The sequence below is a fragment of the Acipenser ruthenus genome, chromosome 2 (genome assembly GCF_902713425.1).
Source record: "Acipenser ruthenus chromosome 2, fAciRut3.2 maternal haplotype, whole genome shotgun sequence".
Lineage (NCBI taxonomy): Eukaryota > Metazoa > Chordata > Actinopteri > Acipenseriformes > Acipenseridae > Acipenser > Acipenser ruthenus.
The window spans coordinates 28,014,601-28,033,954 of record NC_081190.1 but is presented as its reverse complement, the minus strand read 5'-3'; the positions used below and the strand labels follow the sequence as shown (position 1 = coordinate 28,033,954).

Here is a 19,354-nt window from a genome sequence, read left to right as displayed (position 1 = left end):
GACATTGATAATATCCAGAAGCTTCAGGTTGTAGCTGAAGCACTGCTTGAATATACTTGCACCAACACTTTACAAAATTATAAATATACCAACAACCTGTTAAAAGGCCCTCAGGTACTCAATGACCGGGTGTCCATGGAAAAGGTCAAAGAAGTCTCCCCTTTTTCTCACGCTATTTTGGTAGTTCCTTTCGGGTAGTGTGGGTTTCCATATAGTTTTCTTTTAGAGAAATTCTGCTTCCAAATACAAATAACCTAATTAATATTAAAATACGGGAGGGTATGTATAGTTAAATGTTTCTGTCTGAGTTTCAATTTGGCCTCATGTGACTACTGATGTTGTACAGCTTTGTTAAACTGGATTTCCATGAAGTTTTGAGGTTGTACTGAAACACCTCAAGTGCAGCCTGTATTTTTTGGTATTTTTTATAACCTTGCTTGTTAATCAACGTAACTACAAAGCAACCATTTGAAACATTGAATAAATGGTGTCACACACATTTAAAGAACTCTAAACCCCTCGAACTGTACTATTCCCCCCCCCCCCCCCCCCCTATTTGGTCAGATGCTAGCCAGGACTACTTCCAGTAGATCTCAGTTAATAAAGGATTGCTTGTTATAGTAGAAAGTGGCATGAGGTTACATCACAAACAGGATTTTCACTGCTGAAGTCTCATAAGCATAAGTTAATAAAAAAATAAAATAAAAACTTGATCAATAACAAATTGCTGCAAGAAAGGAACAAATAAAACGTATATTTTTTTTTAAAAATGTTTTATTTATTCATTCAAAGCACTAAATAGAAGGTACAGCCAATTTAGCATTTTCTTCCAAACACAATGCAATTTCAGTCTGAGGCATCAATGTCAAACACCAAAAACCAAAGTATTGGTACAGTTTTTTTTTTTTTTTTGTTTTTTTTTTAACAGATGGAAAACAAAGATGTACAAAATGACTTCAGAGAACAATCGAGACAGACTTGCTTCTTAACACCTGCAATTTACTTAACAGCCAGACAAGTTCAGCCTAAATGAATTCCAAAGGAAAGACAGCTTAGCAAAAGGCTGCTCATGTGTAGCACTCTGTACTAAAATATAATACCTTCATACCAAACAAATTGAAGCAATACAAAGTTGTTTCCCTTTTACACTTCGCAAACAGATCTTTGTGCAACAATCTTGAATTTAAAAAAACCCACAAAAGCAGTCACTCATGACAACAGCTCACAATTCAAGACTCTAGACCCAGAAGTCAAAATAATCACTTTCTTCTTCATTAAATACAGCTCGGGGTTCAGTTAAAGAAAACCCAAAGTCTAAGTAAGCCTTGACCCTAGTAGTGCCTGTGGTGCACTCCAAAGCGTCCCATTTCTAACCTGGGTCAGGTCCTTTTTAGATGACTACTACTAGTAGTTATCTAAAAATAGTTATTTTTTATGTAAAAAAATGTCACTTCTAGGGTCAAACATCTGTCAATTGTCTGTTTAATTACACTTTTTATGTACATCTGTATTTTCTTTCTAAATGTCACCCTTAATACTGCACTGCAAATTTGCAGTGGTGTTTTAGATGCCTTTTTATACAGAACTTCCAGTCAACCTTTTGAAAGATACTGTTAAGCCATAAATATCTGCGAGCCTTTTATTGCGTTTTTCACATATGAAAAAAAAAAAAAAACGCAAACATTTTTGGCACGAATATCAAATTCCACTAACAATACATACTTTGCATACTGCAACAGGTTGCCACATTTCTGGAGCAAAACAGGTTTTATGGGTGTGATTCGCCAAATATTTTGGTTGCAAATATTTATGGCTTTACAGTACCAGAACAAGATAACACTTTTTGCTTGAAAGTTTTTCTTTGCGAGATTAAACTTTATGTACCGTAATGCCAAGTGTTTAAAAAACAAATCCATGCCATATAATAGTGCTGAACTTCAAATGCAGTTCTCATACAAAAGCAAAACATTTTAAATAGATGGCCACAAATCGGAATATTTCAACAAAAGCAGTAGCTTTATGGTATACATATAAAAGCCTAATTTAAAATAGGCCTTCTCTACTTATACTACAAAGCAAACTATTTAGTGTTGCAAACAAAAAGTTCCTAAAATTTCAGACAACTAAACACCATCACCAAACAATACCCTTTATTATCAACAGTATAAACAAGTGCCATTTCTCATTATAGGGTTCATACTCAATGTTTCCATCCTAGCACATTGACTTTGCAAGCCTAATCCCCCTGCTACAGAAATGCTGATGAGAACATTCCCCCTCTGGTGTAACAATTCAAATAAAAAGGGCTTTCTTGCAAAGTGCTGGTGAAGGCAAGTGCTTCAGAATACGGATTAACAGTAGGTAAGCTTCAAGCTCTGAGTCACTATAAAGGCCTAGTTTAAATGCGTTCACATTACACAAGTAACTGTGTAACCAAGTTAATTGGGAGGCATTTTCCTTTTGATTATGAAATAGTATATTTTTTTTGAATAAATTTTATTTTGGGCATTCATTTTTTAGGAAGCATTACAACTTAATCAGAAGTTATTTAAAACCATAAAATCGCTTTAAATGTTCTCTTTAAACTGGCTTAAAAAATGGTTATAAAATGCTTGGCCAGCAGTATACAGGGCTTACCTGTCAAACCTGTTGGACTGTTGCACACACAACAAAAAACAAAAAAAACAAAACTAAAAACATTAAGGGATTGTAAAATGGAATAAGGTGCTCAGTGGAGAAACTTTAAAACACAAGTGCAAGGATAATTAATTAAATTATAAAGGACGTGGTTCAGTAGGTCACCCTAAATGCATTTCTTAATTTACTAATATATTTTGAATATACATTAAAATATGTAAATAAGGTCATTTAACATAAATGAGTCGGTAAAGAATTTTAAAAGTCAATTAGCAACATGCAAGGGTTCCAATAATTGGTTTTAATTGAGGCCTGATTTTCAAATATAAATGATTCAGTGCTGAAACTCAAAGGAAACATTTATAAAAAATAAAATAATGTTTATTTCTTGCCTGACCCTTGGGCAACAGGACTTTAAGGAATAATAAGGCATGAATCTGAATCTTGGGCAACATCCAAATTTCAGTAAAACATGTTTTTTTTATTTATTTTTTTATAAAAAAACAAAAAGTAAATTACATTACCCTTAACCTTCACTCTTCTTATTTGTATTTTATTTAAGCACTCTGTGATCACACAGCAGAAAATTAATAATAAATAAGGTTAAAAATGTGCTGTCTGGATCAACAGGAAGTGCTTTTACGTGTTTAGGCTTTGTGGCTTAGAGGTTAAAAGCTAGAGAGGCAATTCACTTTTCTTTTTATTTCTACCTCAGGTCACATCCAGATGGAAGTCTGGGTGTAGTCTGGGTAGAGGGCAGGATCAATCTCAGAAGTGAAACAAACATGGGATTCACAATGGGATTATTCTAGGTTATTGTCTTTTAATGTAAAAGACATTTCCTTAATTTGTGCTTGATTTATGAATTGCTGTAGGTGATTTGCATTAGGCTTGCAAAAGCCATGGCTAGGCCTCCATACTGTATTTTCCAGTATGCTCCCTGCATTGCGCAGTCCATCATAGTTAAACCCATATATTTACAATAAACTCGTACTTTACATCATTCTTTACCAAAAGTGCAAAACAAACCAAAAAAAAAAAAAAAAAACATACGTCATCTCCACCTTATTTAAGTGCAGGAGACCACAACATTCTTCATATCATAATATTCTACATAATAGCAGCCTAATGTAAGCAAAATAAGGTGCTTTAGCTTCTGCCCCCCCACGAGCTATTGGCTTAGGGATCGCAGTGGGGCACAGGTGAAGATTGCTGCCCTGGGCAGTGCCGTTTAGGGGCGGAGTTGGGAGGAAGACAGGTTAGCGAGCTCGATGAGAGCCAGCGCCCCATGCAGTCGCTCCCGCTGCTCTTGCAGGCGGCGGCGTGCTGCCCCACTCTTCTCCTCCACCGCCTCCATTTCCTCCTCATCCTCCTCTGACTGCAGGAACGCCAGTGGGTCCTGTTGCTCTTGATCTGCCTTCTGTAGCCCCTTTCCCTTAGGGTTGGGAGTGCGCTGTTCTCTGGTCTGCCAGTACCTACCGAAGAGTTAACACAAAGAAAGTCAGACCAGCACTTACAGTTGAGGATCTTGCTTTTGGCTAAAAAAAACTACCCTGAACCTTAGAAGGTAAAAATAAATCCCACTTGGAAAGCAAATGACCCCAAAGCAATAATACATAAATAGGGCTTCTGATTTTTGGTTTTAACCGATAAAACACCCCCCCCCCCACCCCAGATACAAAAAACAATGAAATCGGTCGATAGCCAATAAACATACACAGGAAAAACTGTGGAAATCAGTTCACGCTGACTTTACCCTTTCCCATTAAAAAAAAAAACCTACTACAATAATAATAATAATAATAAATACATTTCCCAGTGCTGCTGGGCAATGTTCTGCCTTCCTGACTTGCATCTATCATTGATTTGTTCTGAATACTTTAAACCCACCCCAACCACTGAGTGACAGCACATTCCTACATTTCTATTGGAGACTCCGTTTGCGAGATTTAAAACGAGATTACAATCAGGATGGAGGCTTGTAAGCAGGATTTAAAGCTGTATTACAGTTAAGATACAGAAATTTTAAAACAGAATTGTGGCGAGATGTACAAAAAAGCCTCCAGACGAAAAACCCCAGAAGAATGTGCCTGTGACCATAGGGATTTTATTGTGGAAGACAGCAAAGGAAAGAAGGTACAACTTAAGTGTGCAAGTACTGTTTAGTTACTATTATACATAGTTTGACAAAAAAAAAAAAAAAAAAAAAAAACGCTCACGCATTTTGGAAACTAACCTGAACACTAATTTCATAGAGAAGATCACAAACGAAAGCCACGAAAAAAAAAACGATTTACATAAAACTTGAAAATAGATAAAAAAAAAAATAAGCACTGAAAAATACAATTCCTAAAACCCGAAAAACAGAAGCCCTATACATAAACAATGTTTAATGTAACTTTGCAACCTAATTATCTTAACCTACAAAGCGCATACATAAGGCCCAACTTTGTATACACTGATTTTAGGAATATCTCTCAAAGTTTGACTTAAGCGTGCTCTGTGGCCCTGTTCCTAGCAGAACATCTGTGAGAAACAAAGCCAATGTGTCTACGCACACATCCATGTTTAAGGGAGAGTAAAAGAAATTAAAAACTCACTTTGCAAGCCACTCAGCAACTGCCTTGTTGTCAGCAGCCTGAGATTTACCCTGCCCTCCAGCCGGTTCCTCTCTCTTCAGCCTGGCATAGGGATGCTTTGGGCAGTGGCGGTTTGCATGTGTAAATCTGTTTCCACAACCTAAGGGGAGCAGAGCAAGGAAAAAGTGATGAAAAATGATTTGTTTTCTAGTTAATAAATTATCATACGAGTTAATTAAAAAGCTAATAGTTTAAGCAACCCACATTAAAATCGGGGGGGGGGGGGGGGGGGGGGGGGGGGGGAGCTTTTGTACACAAATCAAAGCATGCACGAGAAAACACAACTCTTATCGCAAAACATTAATAGGGAAAAGCTGTGAATATATAGTTTGCCATTTAAATTATATTTTTACTGTCACCGTACCGTTTTCTGAGCAAACAAAAGGCTTCTCCCCAGTGTGCAGCCGCTGGTGAGTTTTCAGCTGTCCGCTCTGAACGAAGGCCTTGCCACAGTCCGGGTAGTCACACAGGTAAGGTCTTTCACCTGGAACACAAATCCAAAAGAACATCAATGCAAATAGCTCCTTTAATAAATCCTTTAAAGGCAAATAAAGAAGAAAAAAAAAAACACTGGTGTGCAAGCAGGGAACAAATCTTTTGTGCTCTGCCATGAAGCCCTGTCTAGCGCTATACTTTTTTTTTTTTTTTTTTTTTAAATAGTGGCCAATATAAACTGGGAGTCAGAAGTCAGTAACACAATAGGTTAAAAGACACAAATGCATCTTTTCTAAACAGAAGAACTTAATTTTGGAAGAAAGTTCTGTGGGGCAGGTGGATTTTTCTTGACCATTGTTGACTGCATTGTATTGTACTAACCTATTACAAATGTTTAGGTTTCCCTGTGTATTAAAACAATAACAGAAACTTGAGCAAGCATGTTATTACATTTTAAACCCAGTCTCCTGACTCCAGAGGAGGATACTGTTTTAATGTCTGAAAACATCACCCCAAGCGTCCGCCTGCAACGTACCTGTGTGCGTTCTCTTGTGGGCCTGCAGGGATTTCTCCCTGGGAAACACCCTGTTGCAGATGTTACAGCGGATGTGGCTGGAAGAGCTCTCTCCTTCATTTATCAGCTCTCGAACAGTCTCAGCCCTCGGGCGCCCGCGTCGAATCCCATCCTGAAACAATTCATTCACTTTAGCCTGCATATTTCAGTATTAAACATGTATGCTTATCCTTTACAGCTGGGGGTCATAAGAGCTGGGGGTTTTAATTTTGCAATGGATTTATTTTTTCATGTCAGTATTTCACTCTTACACATGTACTATACTAAACTATAAATGGTGTCTCCTTTGAAATAATACCAAGTACCCTCTCAAATGTTAAGAGAAACCCCCGGCATATAAAAATGATTAAACTATAGCGTTGTACCTTCAGTTTCAACATTAAAACTCCATTATGGTAAAAAACTTAATTTCGATAGATATCACCCTATACGTCCTAACTTGCCTTCATAAGGCAAAATCACTTTTTTCGTTTTTTGCTCTCTGGATATATGCATATTACTGGATGAACGGGAAGTGTATGTAAACCAACAGGTGGTATTTAAAAAGTCCATTACATATAGATCTGGCTTTAAAGTAACTGGCAGTTCGCGCGATATATCACTAGCATGATTATATTATGGTGTAACAGTTCCTGAACCTTTCATGCCCCCTCCCCTTCTGAAACAGCATCTGCAGTACTTTTTTTTTTTTTGGCGCGCGCCGTTGACGTCACCTTGCCGACCAGCTGCTGCTAGGAAGTGGTTTCACTTTAAACTACATTCATACAGATAGCGCGGGTAAAAAGGTTTTTTTTTTTTTTTAAACCCCGAAAAAAACACAAAATATCAACAAAAAGACAAAAGTCATCTGCTTTAGCAAAATCGATGTTGGGATATTTATCATTTCAACTGAAGACTTAAAAGTACCTTTAGTTTTTTTGAGTAATTCATTTATTTATTTTAAATAGAAAAAAATACACATTTAATTTTAGGAGGGAAAATAAACCGTTTACAAATAAATTAAAGGATTAGCAGAATTGCCCGCACCGTTAACTCAAGTGCATTTTAACACGCATCTATAAATGGGAGATTTTCGTAATTTATTGTGATTTAATAAGGTACTTGCACAGTTGCATGTGGTACTGTAGTAAACCATATTGTGAATACATTGCAAAAGCAGCTCTTACATTATAACTTTTTTATGGTATTTTTATTTTAGATGCACCAAGTTCAACCACAAGAATTACTGGATTATAGTACAAGAAAACGTAATGAGCATAGCCAAAACACAGATAGACTGACCTTTAAGTAGTCTGGGTTGACAGCGGGGTCCCCCTCGCCTCCAGTCTTGCTCCCTGTAGGAGATGCAGCTCCGTTAACAGGTCCTGGGCTCAGAGTAACATTATGGGCGTTTTCTCCCCATCTCCACGGATAGACCATGAAGTCGCTGAATCCTGGGCTCGTCGGCATGAGGGTCTCAATCTTCTTCGGTTTAATCGGAGTAGTTTTAATGACAGACACCAACACTCTTTTTGGAGAATCGTTGCAAAAAATCATCTGGGGCTGTTTGCTGTCAGCCATTATTTTAGGAAAAAGATTTTTAAAAAATAACCTAAAAGGTATAATTCTCAAAGTATATCCGATATACACTTTATTTAATATAAAAGCTACATTAAACTTACTACTGTATAATTTAAATATTCTTCCTGTTCCCCTTTCTGTATGAATCCAGAATAACCTTTTTTTAATAGTTTAAAGCAAAATATGGTTGATTAAATATGAACCACTATACACTGCGTTTCCAAAATGAACATGCGCTACAAAATGATAAACTTTTACTTTCTGCTTCCACGCTCCCAGAACAGTCCCTTCAGACTGTAAATACAAAGCGGCTAAGCCTCTAAAACTTTTCCCGCGCTGCAATTCGCGCCTGGGCGTTCATGAAAAAAATAATTCTCTATTGCCACCGCCCTCTATATGTGACGTTTCAGGGTCTCGTCACCAATAAAAGCCTACACGAAAGCCAGATCAGAATGGAAGGCGGGGTTTGTTGCTTGACAGTAACCAATGACTAGAAACTATATGATCCTGGGTGTGGTTTCATAAACACGATTGGTTTACTCGTTTTATCCAATGGTTTTTAAAGGTTTAGCCGCTCTAGTTGTGTTTGACAGTGATTCGCACCAATTAGCGGTTTATGTGGGAAAAAAGGCGAGTTTTGGTGTCAAAGTAACCAGTGGTTGATTGTGATGACTTCTGAAGCTTTGCTAGGATGTACCGTTTGTTGATCAAAAGCCTCTCCCGCGCACACTGTAACGTCTGTTTGTTTTGTGGTCTTTTTAAAAGGACAGGAGGAGGAGGTACGCACACAGAATGGAGGCGTTTATATAATACTAAATCACACAGCCTCGGCACCGACGTCAGGAAGTAGTGTGTTGATTGGGAATGAGAAATGATATATATATATATATATATATATATATATATATATATATATATATATATATATATATATATTAGATCACATATATTTTAATGACAATTTCAAAATTAATAACGAAACGACATTGTACGTGCATCAAAAAGTACAATAAACAAACATTAAGATGACCTTAACGCGTGATTAACATCATATCGATAGCAACATACTACTAAACCCATTTGTTTCACAGGAAAATATACATCACACAACGTCTCATTCAGGGAATTCAGATTATTTGAATCTGGAACGCCAGTTTTGTATACATCAATGTTGTATTAGTTGTCTGTGTCCCGTTTATTAGACAGATTACTCTGCAAATAAATACTTCCTAGGCCCAATGAATGCATTTTAAAAATTCACTAAACTGAAAAACGAAAAACAAAAAACAAAACTGCAAATTGTGCCTTATTGTTTCAGAATACTGAAAACATTTTCAATCTTCTTCAGTCCTCAGTACAACTCAGATTCTCACTACGACAAAGGGAGGACCAGTAACACATACAGTGTTTAGGTACTAGGAAGAAACGATAAAAAATGTAAATCGTTGTTTTGTCTTGTGTGATTGCATGATGCAAAAAGTGAATTTATCATTGCAAATTATTCACTGTAGTATCATTTCAGCATTACTGAGTGATAGTTATGGATAACATTATTAACTTTGTTTTTGAATATTAGAGGATTATAATTGGATTTGGAAAAATACACAAGTACCATGTTCTACTGTATGAATTCTGTGTTTGTTTTCCTTTATATCTATGAGTTCCACATTCCATGCACCTATTGTAATGCACACAATGCAAATGAAGAAATGCTAATCTATCACAATGTTTATGTTAACCTGTCTCCTGTAAATGTTGCTCTAAAGACCTAGCAATTAAGATAAAGTAACAACATTAATTGAATTTAATTAATCTGTGACTATCCCAAATGTGTATACAGTATTATTAATGTGTTAAGTTTCAATTGAGACGGATGGCATTGCCACAGTATCGAAAACTTAAATACTGCTTTCTAATTTTTTAAAAAAAAATGCACTCAAGGATATCTAGATAATGTAATAAACATCAGTGAAATATGTTTTAGTGTAAAATTTAACTTGATGGGAAACTGCTAAAATCTCGCTTGGTGCGTATTATTTGCTATGAAACCATTTGACACAAGGACCTAACAAAACAGCGTTGCGTTAGTCAAATACTGCAGTATTTTGTTTTTGTCACCAGAATGATACTGTTCTCCTTTAAGAGCTCATGAATACTAACGAAGCGGTTCGTCGCTCGGTTATAAAACAAACCGCCATATTGGCATTTCACCTGTTAACCTGCAGCCTCATCAGCAAGAAGGGAGGGAGGGAATCAGTTCTTGCGAACCAGAGAATGAATACAGCGGCCCCCCTCAGCTCCTAAACAAGAGCGTACATTAAGAATTATACACAGCAGCGCCGCGGTGGAATCAGCTTTTTAATAAGTCATACAAAATGAAGGGCGCGATCAGCAGCCCAGTCTCCGGCGCAATGCAGGAGACTTTTGGATGCGCCGTGATGAACCGCTTCGACCAGCTTTTGGATGATGAGGCCGACCCCTTTGATATCCTCCGCGAGGTAGAAGAGGAGAAAAAAAAGAAAAAGAAGGACGAGCCCAAGAAAAGCGGGACCGCTTCAAAATCGGGCAGGAGAGAATCCCAAAAAGATAGGAAGGTCGTTACGGTTCCTGGAGGCGAGGGAAATGACGAGGTTGCGAGAAACAGCTTGGGTGGGAGAAATAAAAATGCATACTACTAGTACTGATTTTAATAGAGTAGATGTGATAATAAAATACATTGAAGTCCTGTTTAGCATATGATTTTTATGCTAACGTGGTTACAGATTTTAAGATTACTATTTTACGCTGTCTTTTTAAAAAAAAAAAGTAAAATTAAAAAAAAAAAAAAAATACGCCAAATTCCCAATGCTGACTATGTTGTGCCGCAGTTGGTAGAAGGGAATATCGACGTTCTATACTTTTTTTGAAGGTCTGTTGTATTGAATACTGTTTTAACTAGTCTTTAAACAAGTAAATATTTACAAACAAAGATCGTGTGCAGGGTTCAGAAATGTTTTGCTAGTTCATGCGGGTTTTAGCTTTTTGACTAGGAGAGAACCGTAGCATCTATAGTTAGGCTACAGTCAGAATGCAGCGCGTCATGACGAATAGCTCTCATTTATAATGTTTGAATATTTTATCCATGTCGTGATTAATCTTCTTACCGTAGTGTTTTGTTGAAGTGACCAGAGCCTCGTGGTGGATTGAATGAGGCCGCTGAAACTGGCCTTGATATGAACTATGGCTGTTTATGTAGCCTATTTGTGGAATTCATGAAGTCCTAATGTGCACCTTGATTTAAATGTTGTGTTTAATTTTAAACGGCGGACCACTGTTTATGCTGCTTGTAGCCCTCTCGGGTATTGCTATACACCCCCATACAGCCTATCCTGACTGAAGAGAAAGCCTATTTAAACAAGTCATTGTATACTTTTAATATATTGGTTGTCACAACATTCTTGTGTAACCCAGCCGTCAAACAAATGACTACAAGCTTTTTTCTTTACTTGTATCGGGCCTCGAAGCCATTAAACTTTAAGTTGTCAAATAAAATAAAAAATGTGTTCAACAGTTAAGAGAAGAATGTAAGCAGTAGACCATGTCAAGTTGAGGAGGGAGGGGGTGCTTTGTTCAACATAGTCTTAAAACGCAGTACCCCCTTTACATTTGTGTAGGAAACTCCTATAAGAAGGCAGTATTTTAATCCCTAAAATACAATATTTGATACGTAGTTTCAGTATTGCAGTTCAGCTGTAAAGTTTCTACAGCACTGTTCTGGGTGTTGCCAGTTTATTGACTTAATCCAGAAACTGCATTCTTGTATTTAGGTACAAAACACTGAGCTGTGTGACCCAACCGCCTTAAATGCTCTGGCTATTTCCTCTTGTGTTCTCCTTTTCAGCTAGACTCCAATGGGAAGAGCTTGTGTACGTCTAAAACTACCTGTGGGCATGTGAACAACCTGGGGGAGGGGGGCATGATTGGCATATGAAAATGCCTTTACCATTTGTAGTTTTATGAAGCTAGATTTAGTTGACTTTCTTTGCTTAACTTTACAAAGTAGGTTTCATTGTGCACGTTCCGTAAGGGGTGTAAATAGTGTTGTGGCCTTCCCTAAGCCAATGACCATACCATTTTATTTTTTCACATGGACTGCCATGTCAGGCACCCAAAGTTGAGTTTGCTTCAGGCACTCTGCATCAAGAAGTGGCTATCCACTTTTAACTGGCCTTGGACCACCTTCAGTGTTGGCATTACCCTGTGATGGAGTCAGTGTTAAATCAGAAACAAAGATGATTTAAACCCAATTTTATAGCTGCAACATGACATGCCTTTCTCATTTTAAATAGTAGTTGCATGACAGACTTCTCGCTATGATGCAGGAACATTAAAAGCTTATGTCATGCAATAAGTTTAAATCTTCAGGTGCGTTGCTCCCACAGAGTAGATGAGTGCAGTGACTGATGAGCTTGTAACTTTCTCTCTAGGTCAGAAGCGCCCCCCTAGAAGTGGAATGCAGATGGGTCAGAATGAAAACCGAGGGACTGAAGCAAAGGTGGAGAGGACGGAGCGTCGTGTTGTGTTCCGGGAGCGTCGGCCCAATGAAGTAGCGGCTCCAGAGGAGTATTCTGTGGAAAAGTGTGTTCATCCTTCACTCTGCCTAAAAGTATGACTGTTTGGCATGGACTAGGAAGTAAGGAACAGTTTTGTAATGTAGATTTAATTCGGTATCAAATCATCTTCTACAGGTAGGATTAGTTTAGTGAGATCGATCCCCAATTTCCCTGTAGTCTGATGGCAAAAAGTACACATTTGTGACCTTGGATAACAGCTGCAGCACTTCCAACATTTAAAAACTATGCACAGCTAACTTCCTGTATGTTTCCCAAGCAAACTGTCTGTCAGAAGGCTAACTCTGCCTCCATCTACTAACTGCCCACTGATTCTGTTCCAAACCCTGTCTGCTAAATTGCTTCTTCCTAGTTTGCTACCACCCAGCGCATAAAGCTCCTCCTGATTTGTCATTTTTTTTAAAGTCCCTGCCTCTCCAATCATGTATTATGGCTGAGTTATTATAGGCTGTTTGGGAGCATCTGAGAATGTGTCCGTTTAGCTAGTTCTGGTGATGTGGGTGAGCTGTACCTGGAAGTTGCTGTAGTTTCTTCCAAAAATGTGTAGTTCAGGACAAAGTTTGTTCACTTTGTAATGTTACCTGTTAAGATTCATTTTTCTTGTTTCAGGCCATCTGACAGATTTGACAGACCAATGCGAGGTCGATGGGGCGGCAGAGGAGCAGTGCGTGGCAGAGGTGGGAGCGGTGGGTTTCAGAGGAACTTTGATGGGTTTGACCAGAGAGGCAAACGAGAATTTGAACGACACAGTGGTAGTGACCGAATGTAAGTGGTACACAGCAGTGGTCTGCAGCACTACTTTTCTCAAATCAACTGACCTGAAGTCGTCCTAGTGTGCAGCATTCTTAATATTTTAAGAGACCCCTGAAGGATATTCGGTCCTGGATTTAGTCTCTATTGTAATTTCATTCTCTGTTTTTAAAAACCTGTACAACCAAAACTGCAAATGAATATCTACTACACACTCTGGCATTAAACCAAAAATCTATCTATACTGTCTTGTTCAGTTGCCCATTGATGCACATGCAGATCAAGATGTTCTATAGTGCGCATAACTGAAGTGACAAAAGCTGACTGCAAAGCAAAATCATTCGGTGGGCTGGCCTAGTGATGGTTACTGAGTAGGTCCCATTTTGAGCAGATCTTGTTCGAGGCACTTGTTCCATTACTTGTTGTTTTTATGTGATAATTTTGGAAATATGTACAGGGGTTAAACGCATTGACCCATCTCGTATGGCTGCGTAAATCATTACCTGTATAGCAAAAGCGCACTCCCTGTTTTGAAAACCCAAATCACACACTTACTGGGTCAATAGTGTCAAAAGTAGACCTGTTACATATTTTATTCAGTTTGGGTTAAAAACGGGTCTTTGGTAGTACAGGGGTTAGTTAAATGCATTGACCCGTCTTGTGTGGCTGTGAATCATTACCTGTTTTGTTTTTGAATGAATCACAATGTAATGCCCCCCCCCCCTTTTTTATTTAATAGGGGAATGAGGCCTGATGAAAAGCGTGGTGGAAGTGGACCTCGTAACTGGGGATCGGTTAAGGATGACATGAGGTACACATGCTTAATCCTGTGTTGGGCACCTTGAAGGCAAATGGCAAGAATTGAACAGTTTGATGGCAGCAAACCAAGCTGAAAGATCAATTCTAATGGAGCTGCATGTAGAAATATACAAAAGGACAACCCGTTCATACAATACACTTTCTATAATGGTCAGCACTCGGTTATCCCTGACCCAGATACAAGTCTGTTGCGTTTTACCACTCTTGTATTAAGAATAAAATCAATCCACCAGTTTTCTGATACAAAGCCCTTCTCTTCAATGTTACAATTTATCTAAATATGTCACAGCCCTCTTTTTATTTAAAAAAAAAAAAAAAAAAAAAAAACTCATGCCAAATCAGTGTCTTATATTGTGCAATTACACAGCGCTTCCTCCCGTTTCACCTGACAAATGCAGCCAAAACGAAGAGAACGAGACAAGCTAGGGTAATGTGACAGTTAAACTGTTCTGGATACTTATTGTATATATTTATGATCTGTGATCTTTAGTAGTTTTTGTGCATCTTCATTTGCAAGTGAACTGTGACATTAAATCTTTTGGTTTTGCTAAATTGCCGTATGTTTTACACAATTCTGTGCATGGATAACATTTAGATTTCATTTTGCTGTTAGGTCGTTAATGGGAGATTTTACATACTGCTACAATATGTACCAGATTTAAAAGTATATACTGTATTGCAGTTAACGTGTCGTCTCAGTTTTGGCAAGAGAGATTTTCAGAATTGTATCGTTCTGAATTAAAATACTTCTGTTAAATAATACTGTACCAACAAAACCAATACAGTACATCTAAATGGAAGCCTACTTATTTTCAAAGTCCTTTCAGCTATGTATTTGATACTGTTTTTTTTTTCGTGAACGGACAAGGGTTGGAACAGCCCCCACCCAATGAGCTGTTGCTTCAACAACTTTGACTGGAGCCCTGATTTTGTAATTGGTTTTAAGTACATTTAAAAAAAAAATAAAAAAATAAACAGGAAAGCAAAACAAGCAGTGAAACTTGTTTGACCAAAAGTGTTCTTGCAAACAATTGCACAAGCAAATGAGATGTTGAAGATAAATTGCAAATTTCACTAGCCATCCCATCTGGAGCATAGCAGATGTTGCCTTGCAAGTCATTGTCGCTTAATTGCGGAGGGTGTTTGTTTTTGTGTATTTTGCACAAAACTGCTTTTCTATTTGCCAGATTTCGGTGCTATTTGTACACTTGAACATTTTAGTCTTCCTCTGAATGCAGGTATAGTAGCATGCCTTGTGTTGTCAGAACCTGCTCAGAATAGCATCTGACCCAGTTAAAGGCATAGTGGGTGCTGCAAGATCAGCCGGTTACTGCATTATACATTTGGTAATTTCAAAACTGTACAGTCATGGTTCTTGTCTTATTTAAGTGACATTGAGCATGTTGCCCCAACTGAAGAGGCAGCTGAGAATGAGGAGGCTCGTGAAACTCCAGGGGATGCTGAGAATCGGTGAGTTTATGTAATATCGATAAATTGCTCTTGCCGAAGAAACTGACGTGTATTTTAGATCAACAGAATTTGGACATTCCTATCCTTGTCAATATGGATATAGTGGAGGCAGCCACATTTGTTTAGCGTCTCTGGTAGAAAACTTGTTCTGATAACTTGCTTAGGACATTGTTTAGCAGAAGTTATTTGTCAGTATCTAGAGAAGTGTTTTTAATTGAAGCATTTTTATATATTCAAGCCTACCCAATGAGGAGAGCTTTTATTAATTTGTAAATCTGCATATGCTTCCAAATATATAAAGTTGCAAACTGATGCTTAAGATATTACAAATGTTATGAAAACATTTTGGGCAAACTGACTGCACCATTGACTTTGAACCGTCACTTAATATGGCTGTCGTGTAACTTTTTGGCTTCTGGATGATGGATTTAATTCTTTGACATTGGCTTTGTTCTTGGTATACAACTGTATCCTCAAGTTTGAGCTTTGGTATTGTACAAGAAATGAACCCTTTTGAGAGTTTACAAAGCTGCCACCACTATAGTGTGAATTCCTTGTGTCTTAATCATTTTACATAGTGACTACATTGCAGGGTAATGTAAACCCTGTACGAGAAATGTGTGTTTATTCAACTTTAATGTTGCAGGGGAATTGAAGGTGAAGGAGAGCAACAGGAGGAAGGACCCATGGAGATGACGCTGGATGAGTGGAAAGCTCTACAGCAACAGAACCGACCAAAGAAGGAATTCAACATCCGTAAGCCAGAAAGTAGCGTACCAACAAAGGCTGTTGTGATTCACAAGTCCAAGTATGTTGATGTAAGTGGTGTGCATATGTATAAACAATTGTGTGCATGTATATACATTAGGGGTGCAACAATTGGTCGATGTGACAATTCATATTGGTGAAATCAATGCATCAAATTCGAATCCAGTTTGTAGTCTCCTGTTGCCGGTTTGCATTAACCTTGTGTGTGAGTGCACTTTTAGTGCTAGTACAGTAGATTAGTGCGTTGCTAGGATACACACTTTAGGCCTCTACATCTTGTGTTGGACAAGCGAAATCAGAAGTAGTCCTATTCACGTTTCTTTGATTAAAAAAAAAAATATATATATATATATATATATATATATATATATATACATACATTTTTTTTTAATCAAGGCAATTTTTTTTTGAAACCTACTTTAAAAAAAAAAAAAAAAATGCAAAGCATGTTGTATTTGGATTATATGGCAATATTATATAAAGAAGCTGTTCAATCAGTTGGGAATTGCAAGATTAATTCAAATGTTTTTTGCTTTGCTTTTGGACCGAAAATGTTAACCGTAATGAACAACCATAGTTCAGAGAAATTACTTGTTAAAATATAGTATTACAATGTTAAAGGGACATCTGATGTGGACGCACGCATATTTTCACTTAAACTCAAGTCCTTTGTATTTCTTATTATCGGAAGTGTTCTAATTTGAATAGAAGTTGTGCCTTTTTAACTTGTGCACAATGGTGTTTTTAGTTCTTGGATCTTCTGTTAAACTTTTCTTAATGTCAATATGATGGAATATGAAATTTGGGTGCCGATTGCACCACTAATATACATTGTGTGGTTTATTAAAACACTGGATCACAGTAACTGACATTGTTGCCATCATTACTAGCAAAGGTGGTAGCTTTCACAGTTTTTGCAGTCACTGAGTGATTTCTAAGATATTTAAAATCCTCTGACTGTCTTTGCATGGGGGGGGAAAATATGCAACCACCAGGCTAACACGTGTGACCCGTTTTCAACCATAATTGAATTCACAGGAGGGATTTTTTTTTTGTTTGTTTTAAATCCATTAGGATCTGAAAGGAGAAACTGATGAGGATGAGGACGACCATCACGTTTTCCGAAGGCCAGCCAATGATATCACCTCAAAGCTGGATATTAACTTTGGCAGCCTGGCCCGTCCTGGCCGTGGAGGCAGAGGGGGGCGTGGCGGCCGTGGTCGTGGTGGACCCCCTCCCACCACCAGACCTGATGCACCGCCAAGATCTGAAGTGGTAAATATACTTCCTAGCCTGATTCTTACTCAGGCTCTGTCCTGATGCCTGCTCATCCTTGTCTTTCATCAGTTGGGTCAAATTCCCCTTGCAGTTGGATGTTTTTAGATGCTGATTCCATCATGGATTTTTGTATCCAACCACTAAAGCTGGCATTTTTCCACAGCTGATATGAGCCTGACCAAGCAGTGGGAGGGGTGTACCTACTGCACAATGGTGCACAATGTAACATTTAAAGTGTGGCTAAAATTGGTTTCTTATTTCTCTTGAGACCATAACTTACATTATTTTGTATTTGCAGGACCAAGGATTTGCTCCAAACCCTGATGATCCTGAAGACTTCCCTGCTTTGGCTTAGAAACAACTCCGTGGGGGGATTTGAAGAGGCTGTTGTGGCGCTCTAGTGGAAGGAGTGTTTTAATGAGGTGGTGCAGTGACTTCTGACCAGGTCTCCAGGCCATTGAGAATTTGTTTGCCTCTTGGTGTAAATTGGTTGCATATGTGATACAATGGTTATTGTTAAACTATCACAAAGGATTTTTTTTTTTTTTCCCCCCAAAAGTATTCCTTTCCGCTTACTGTATAGTTTAAAAGCTGTAATACACTGAGGAAAGCTGAATATAGCCGATATGTATAAATAAAAGCACTGTTGAATGTGTTTGGAGACTTTTTTTTTTTTGTGATTTCTGAATGCCACAGGCTTCTAATATTTAAACTAGTCCTCCTAAAATATGAAAATGATACACCCTGCTACATCCAGGATACTAACATTAAATCTTAGTTTACTTTTGAAGTAATTTTGTCTTCTGATTAGGTGACCTTTTTATAAAAGCAAATTTTAAAACCACATGTCCAAATTAACTTATGCTGTTAAACCACAAATATACCAGTACCTGACTTGAGCCTCATTCTGAAGTTCACTCTTTCAGTATTGCAGGATGGGGAAATTAATTCAGTAAAACAAAAAAATATTTTCTTGTAGGGGTATGGGTGTTTTCCATCGGTTACTTGGATCAAGTTGGAACAATTTAATCTCAAGGCTTTAAGAAAAAGGTCAGACTGCCACGATTTGCATTGGCAAAAACAAATTCAGTCTGCTCCCTGATACAGCAAAACAACTCCATGTTTAACACCCCAAATCTCACACACTTACTGGGTCACGATAGTGTTAAGTAGACCTGTTGCATATTTTGTTCAGTTTGGGTTAAAAACAGATCTTTGGTAGTACTGAGGCTAAACCATTCTGTAATTTGACAGACTAGTTAGTTGTAAAGTCACCAGGGGCACTGGTGATGTTTTGGTGATTCACATCTGTGCTGCTAAATGTTTGACAGCCAGCTGTATTATGTGAAATGCAGCTCCAGCAAGCTGGCGGCACCAATCTTTAACCCAGTTGTGCATATTTTAAAAGCATATCTGATTTGCAGCTGATGCAAGGTCAAAATTTGCCAGCTGATTTTCAATTCAAGTAACCTGCAACACAAAACTTGCCACATTGACAGTGGAGAATTGTTGTCTGGTTCACACTGTTTAGGCGCTTTATTTCTCTCTCTCTCTCTCTCTCTCTCTCTCTCTCTCTCTCTCTGTGTGTGTGTGTGTGTGTGTATATATATATATATATATATATATATATATATATATACACACACACACACATACAAGCACATTTGTGGTGCATAATTTGCAGCATGGTACGAAGAGCTCCATGCAGCTCTTGAAAGAAAGACACTTAATGTGTTCTACTCTGAGATTACATTTGTGCCAGTAAGATTCATATTATGCTATAATTACATGTTTTGCTAAAAAGATACTTGTAG

General features: G+C 37.9%; 2 protein-coding genes across 2 annotated transcripts; one reads left to right on the top strand and one right to left on the bottom strand.

The window, feature by feature from the left end:
• Nucleotides 1-867: 867 nt before the first annotated feature.
• Nucleotides 868-8,218, bottom strand: LOC117973693 (zinc finger protein 367-like). The gene is made up of 5 exons (XM_034926769.2): nucleotides 7,567-8,218; nucleotides 6,247-6,397; nucleotides 5,641-5,760; nucleotides 5,238-5,376; nucleotides 868-4,112 (listed from the first exon to the last, which is right to left on the bottom strand). Exons 1-5 carry the CDS (start codon nucleotides 7,843-7,845, stop codon nucleotides 3,869-3,871), a joined length of 933 nt encoding a protein of 310 aa, XP_034782660.1. The 5' UTR covers nucleotides 7,846-8,218; the 3' UTR covers nucleotides 868-3,868.
• A 1,822-nt stretch (nucleotides 8,219-10,040) lies between these two features.
• On the top strand, nucleotides 10,041-18,195 carry LOC117408486 (intracellular hyaluronan-binding protein 4-like). Its single transcript, XM_034902993.2, has 8 exons — nucleotides 10,041-10,494; nucleotides 12,312-12,462; nucleotides 13,065-13,220; nucleotides 13,945-14,016; nucleotides 15,414-15,494; nucleotides 16,141-16,312; nucleotides 17,337-17,537; nucleotides 17,839-18,195. The coding sequence occupies exons 1-8, from the start codon at nucleotides 10,221-10,223 to the stop codon at nucleotides 17,893-17,895; spliced, it is 1,164 nt and encodes a 387-aa protein (XP_034758884.2). The 5' UTR covers nucleotides 10,041-10,220; the 3' UTR covers nucleotides 17,896-18,195.
• Nucleotides 18,196-19,354: the final 1,159 nt, after the last annotated feature.

What these genes read in the sequence shown, in the direction of transcription:
- LOC117973693 (XM_034926769.2), bottom strand. Translation starts at nt 7,845, where the DNA reads ATGGCTGACAGCAAACAGCCCCAGATGATTTTTTGCAACGATTCTCCA. An exon ending in TCAACCCAGACTACTTAAAG is followed by an intron (nt 6,398 to 7,566) that starts GTCAGTCTATCT and finishes GAATTGTTTCAG; the next exon opens with GATGGGATTCGACGCGGGCG. An exon ending in GTTGCTGAGTGGCTTGCAAA is followed by an intron (nt 4,113 to 5,237) that starts GTGAGTTTTTAA and finishes ACTCTTCGGTAG; the next exon opens with GTACTGGCAGACCAGAGAAC.
- LOC117408486 (XM_034902993.2), top strand. Translation starts at nt 10,221, where the DNA reads ATGAAGGGCGCGATCAGCAGCCCAGTCTCCGGCGCAATGCAGGAGACT. An exon ending in GGTTGCGAGAAACAGCTTGG is followed by an intron (nt 10,495 to 12,311) that starts GTGGGAGAAATA and finishes CTTTCTCTCTAG; the next exon opens with GTCAGAAGCGCCCCCCTAGA. An exon ending in CCAGGGGATGCTGAGAATCG is followed by an intron (nt 15,495 to 16,140) that starts GTGAGTTTATGT and finishes TTAATGTTGCAG; the next exon opens with GGGAATTGAAGGTGAAGGAG.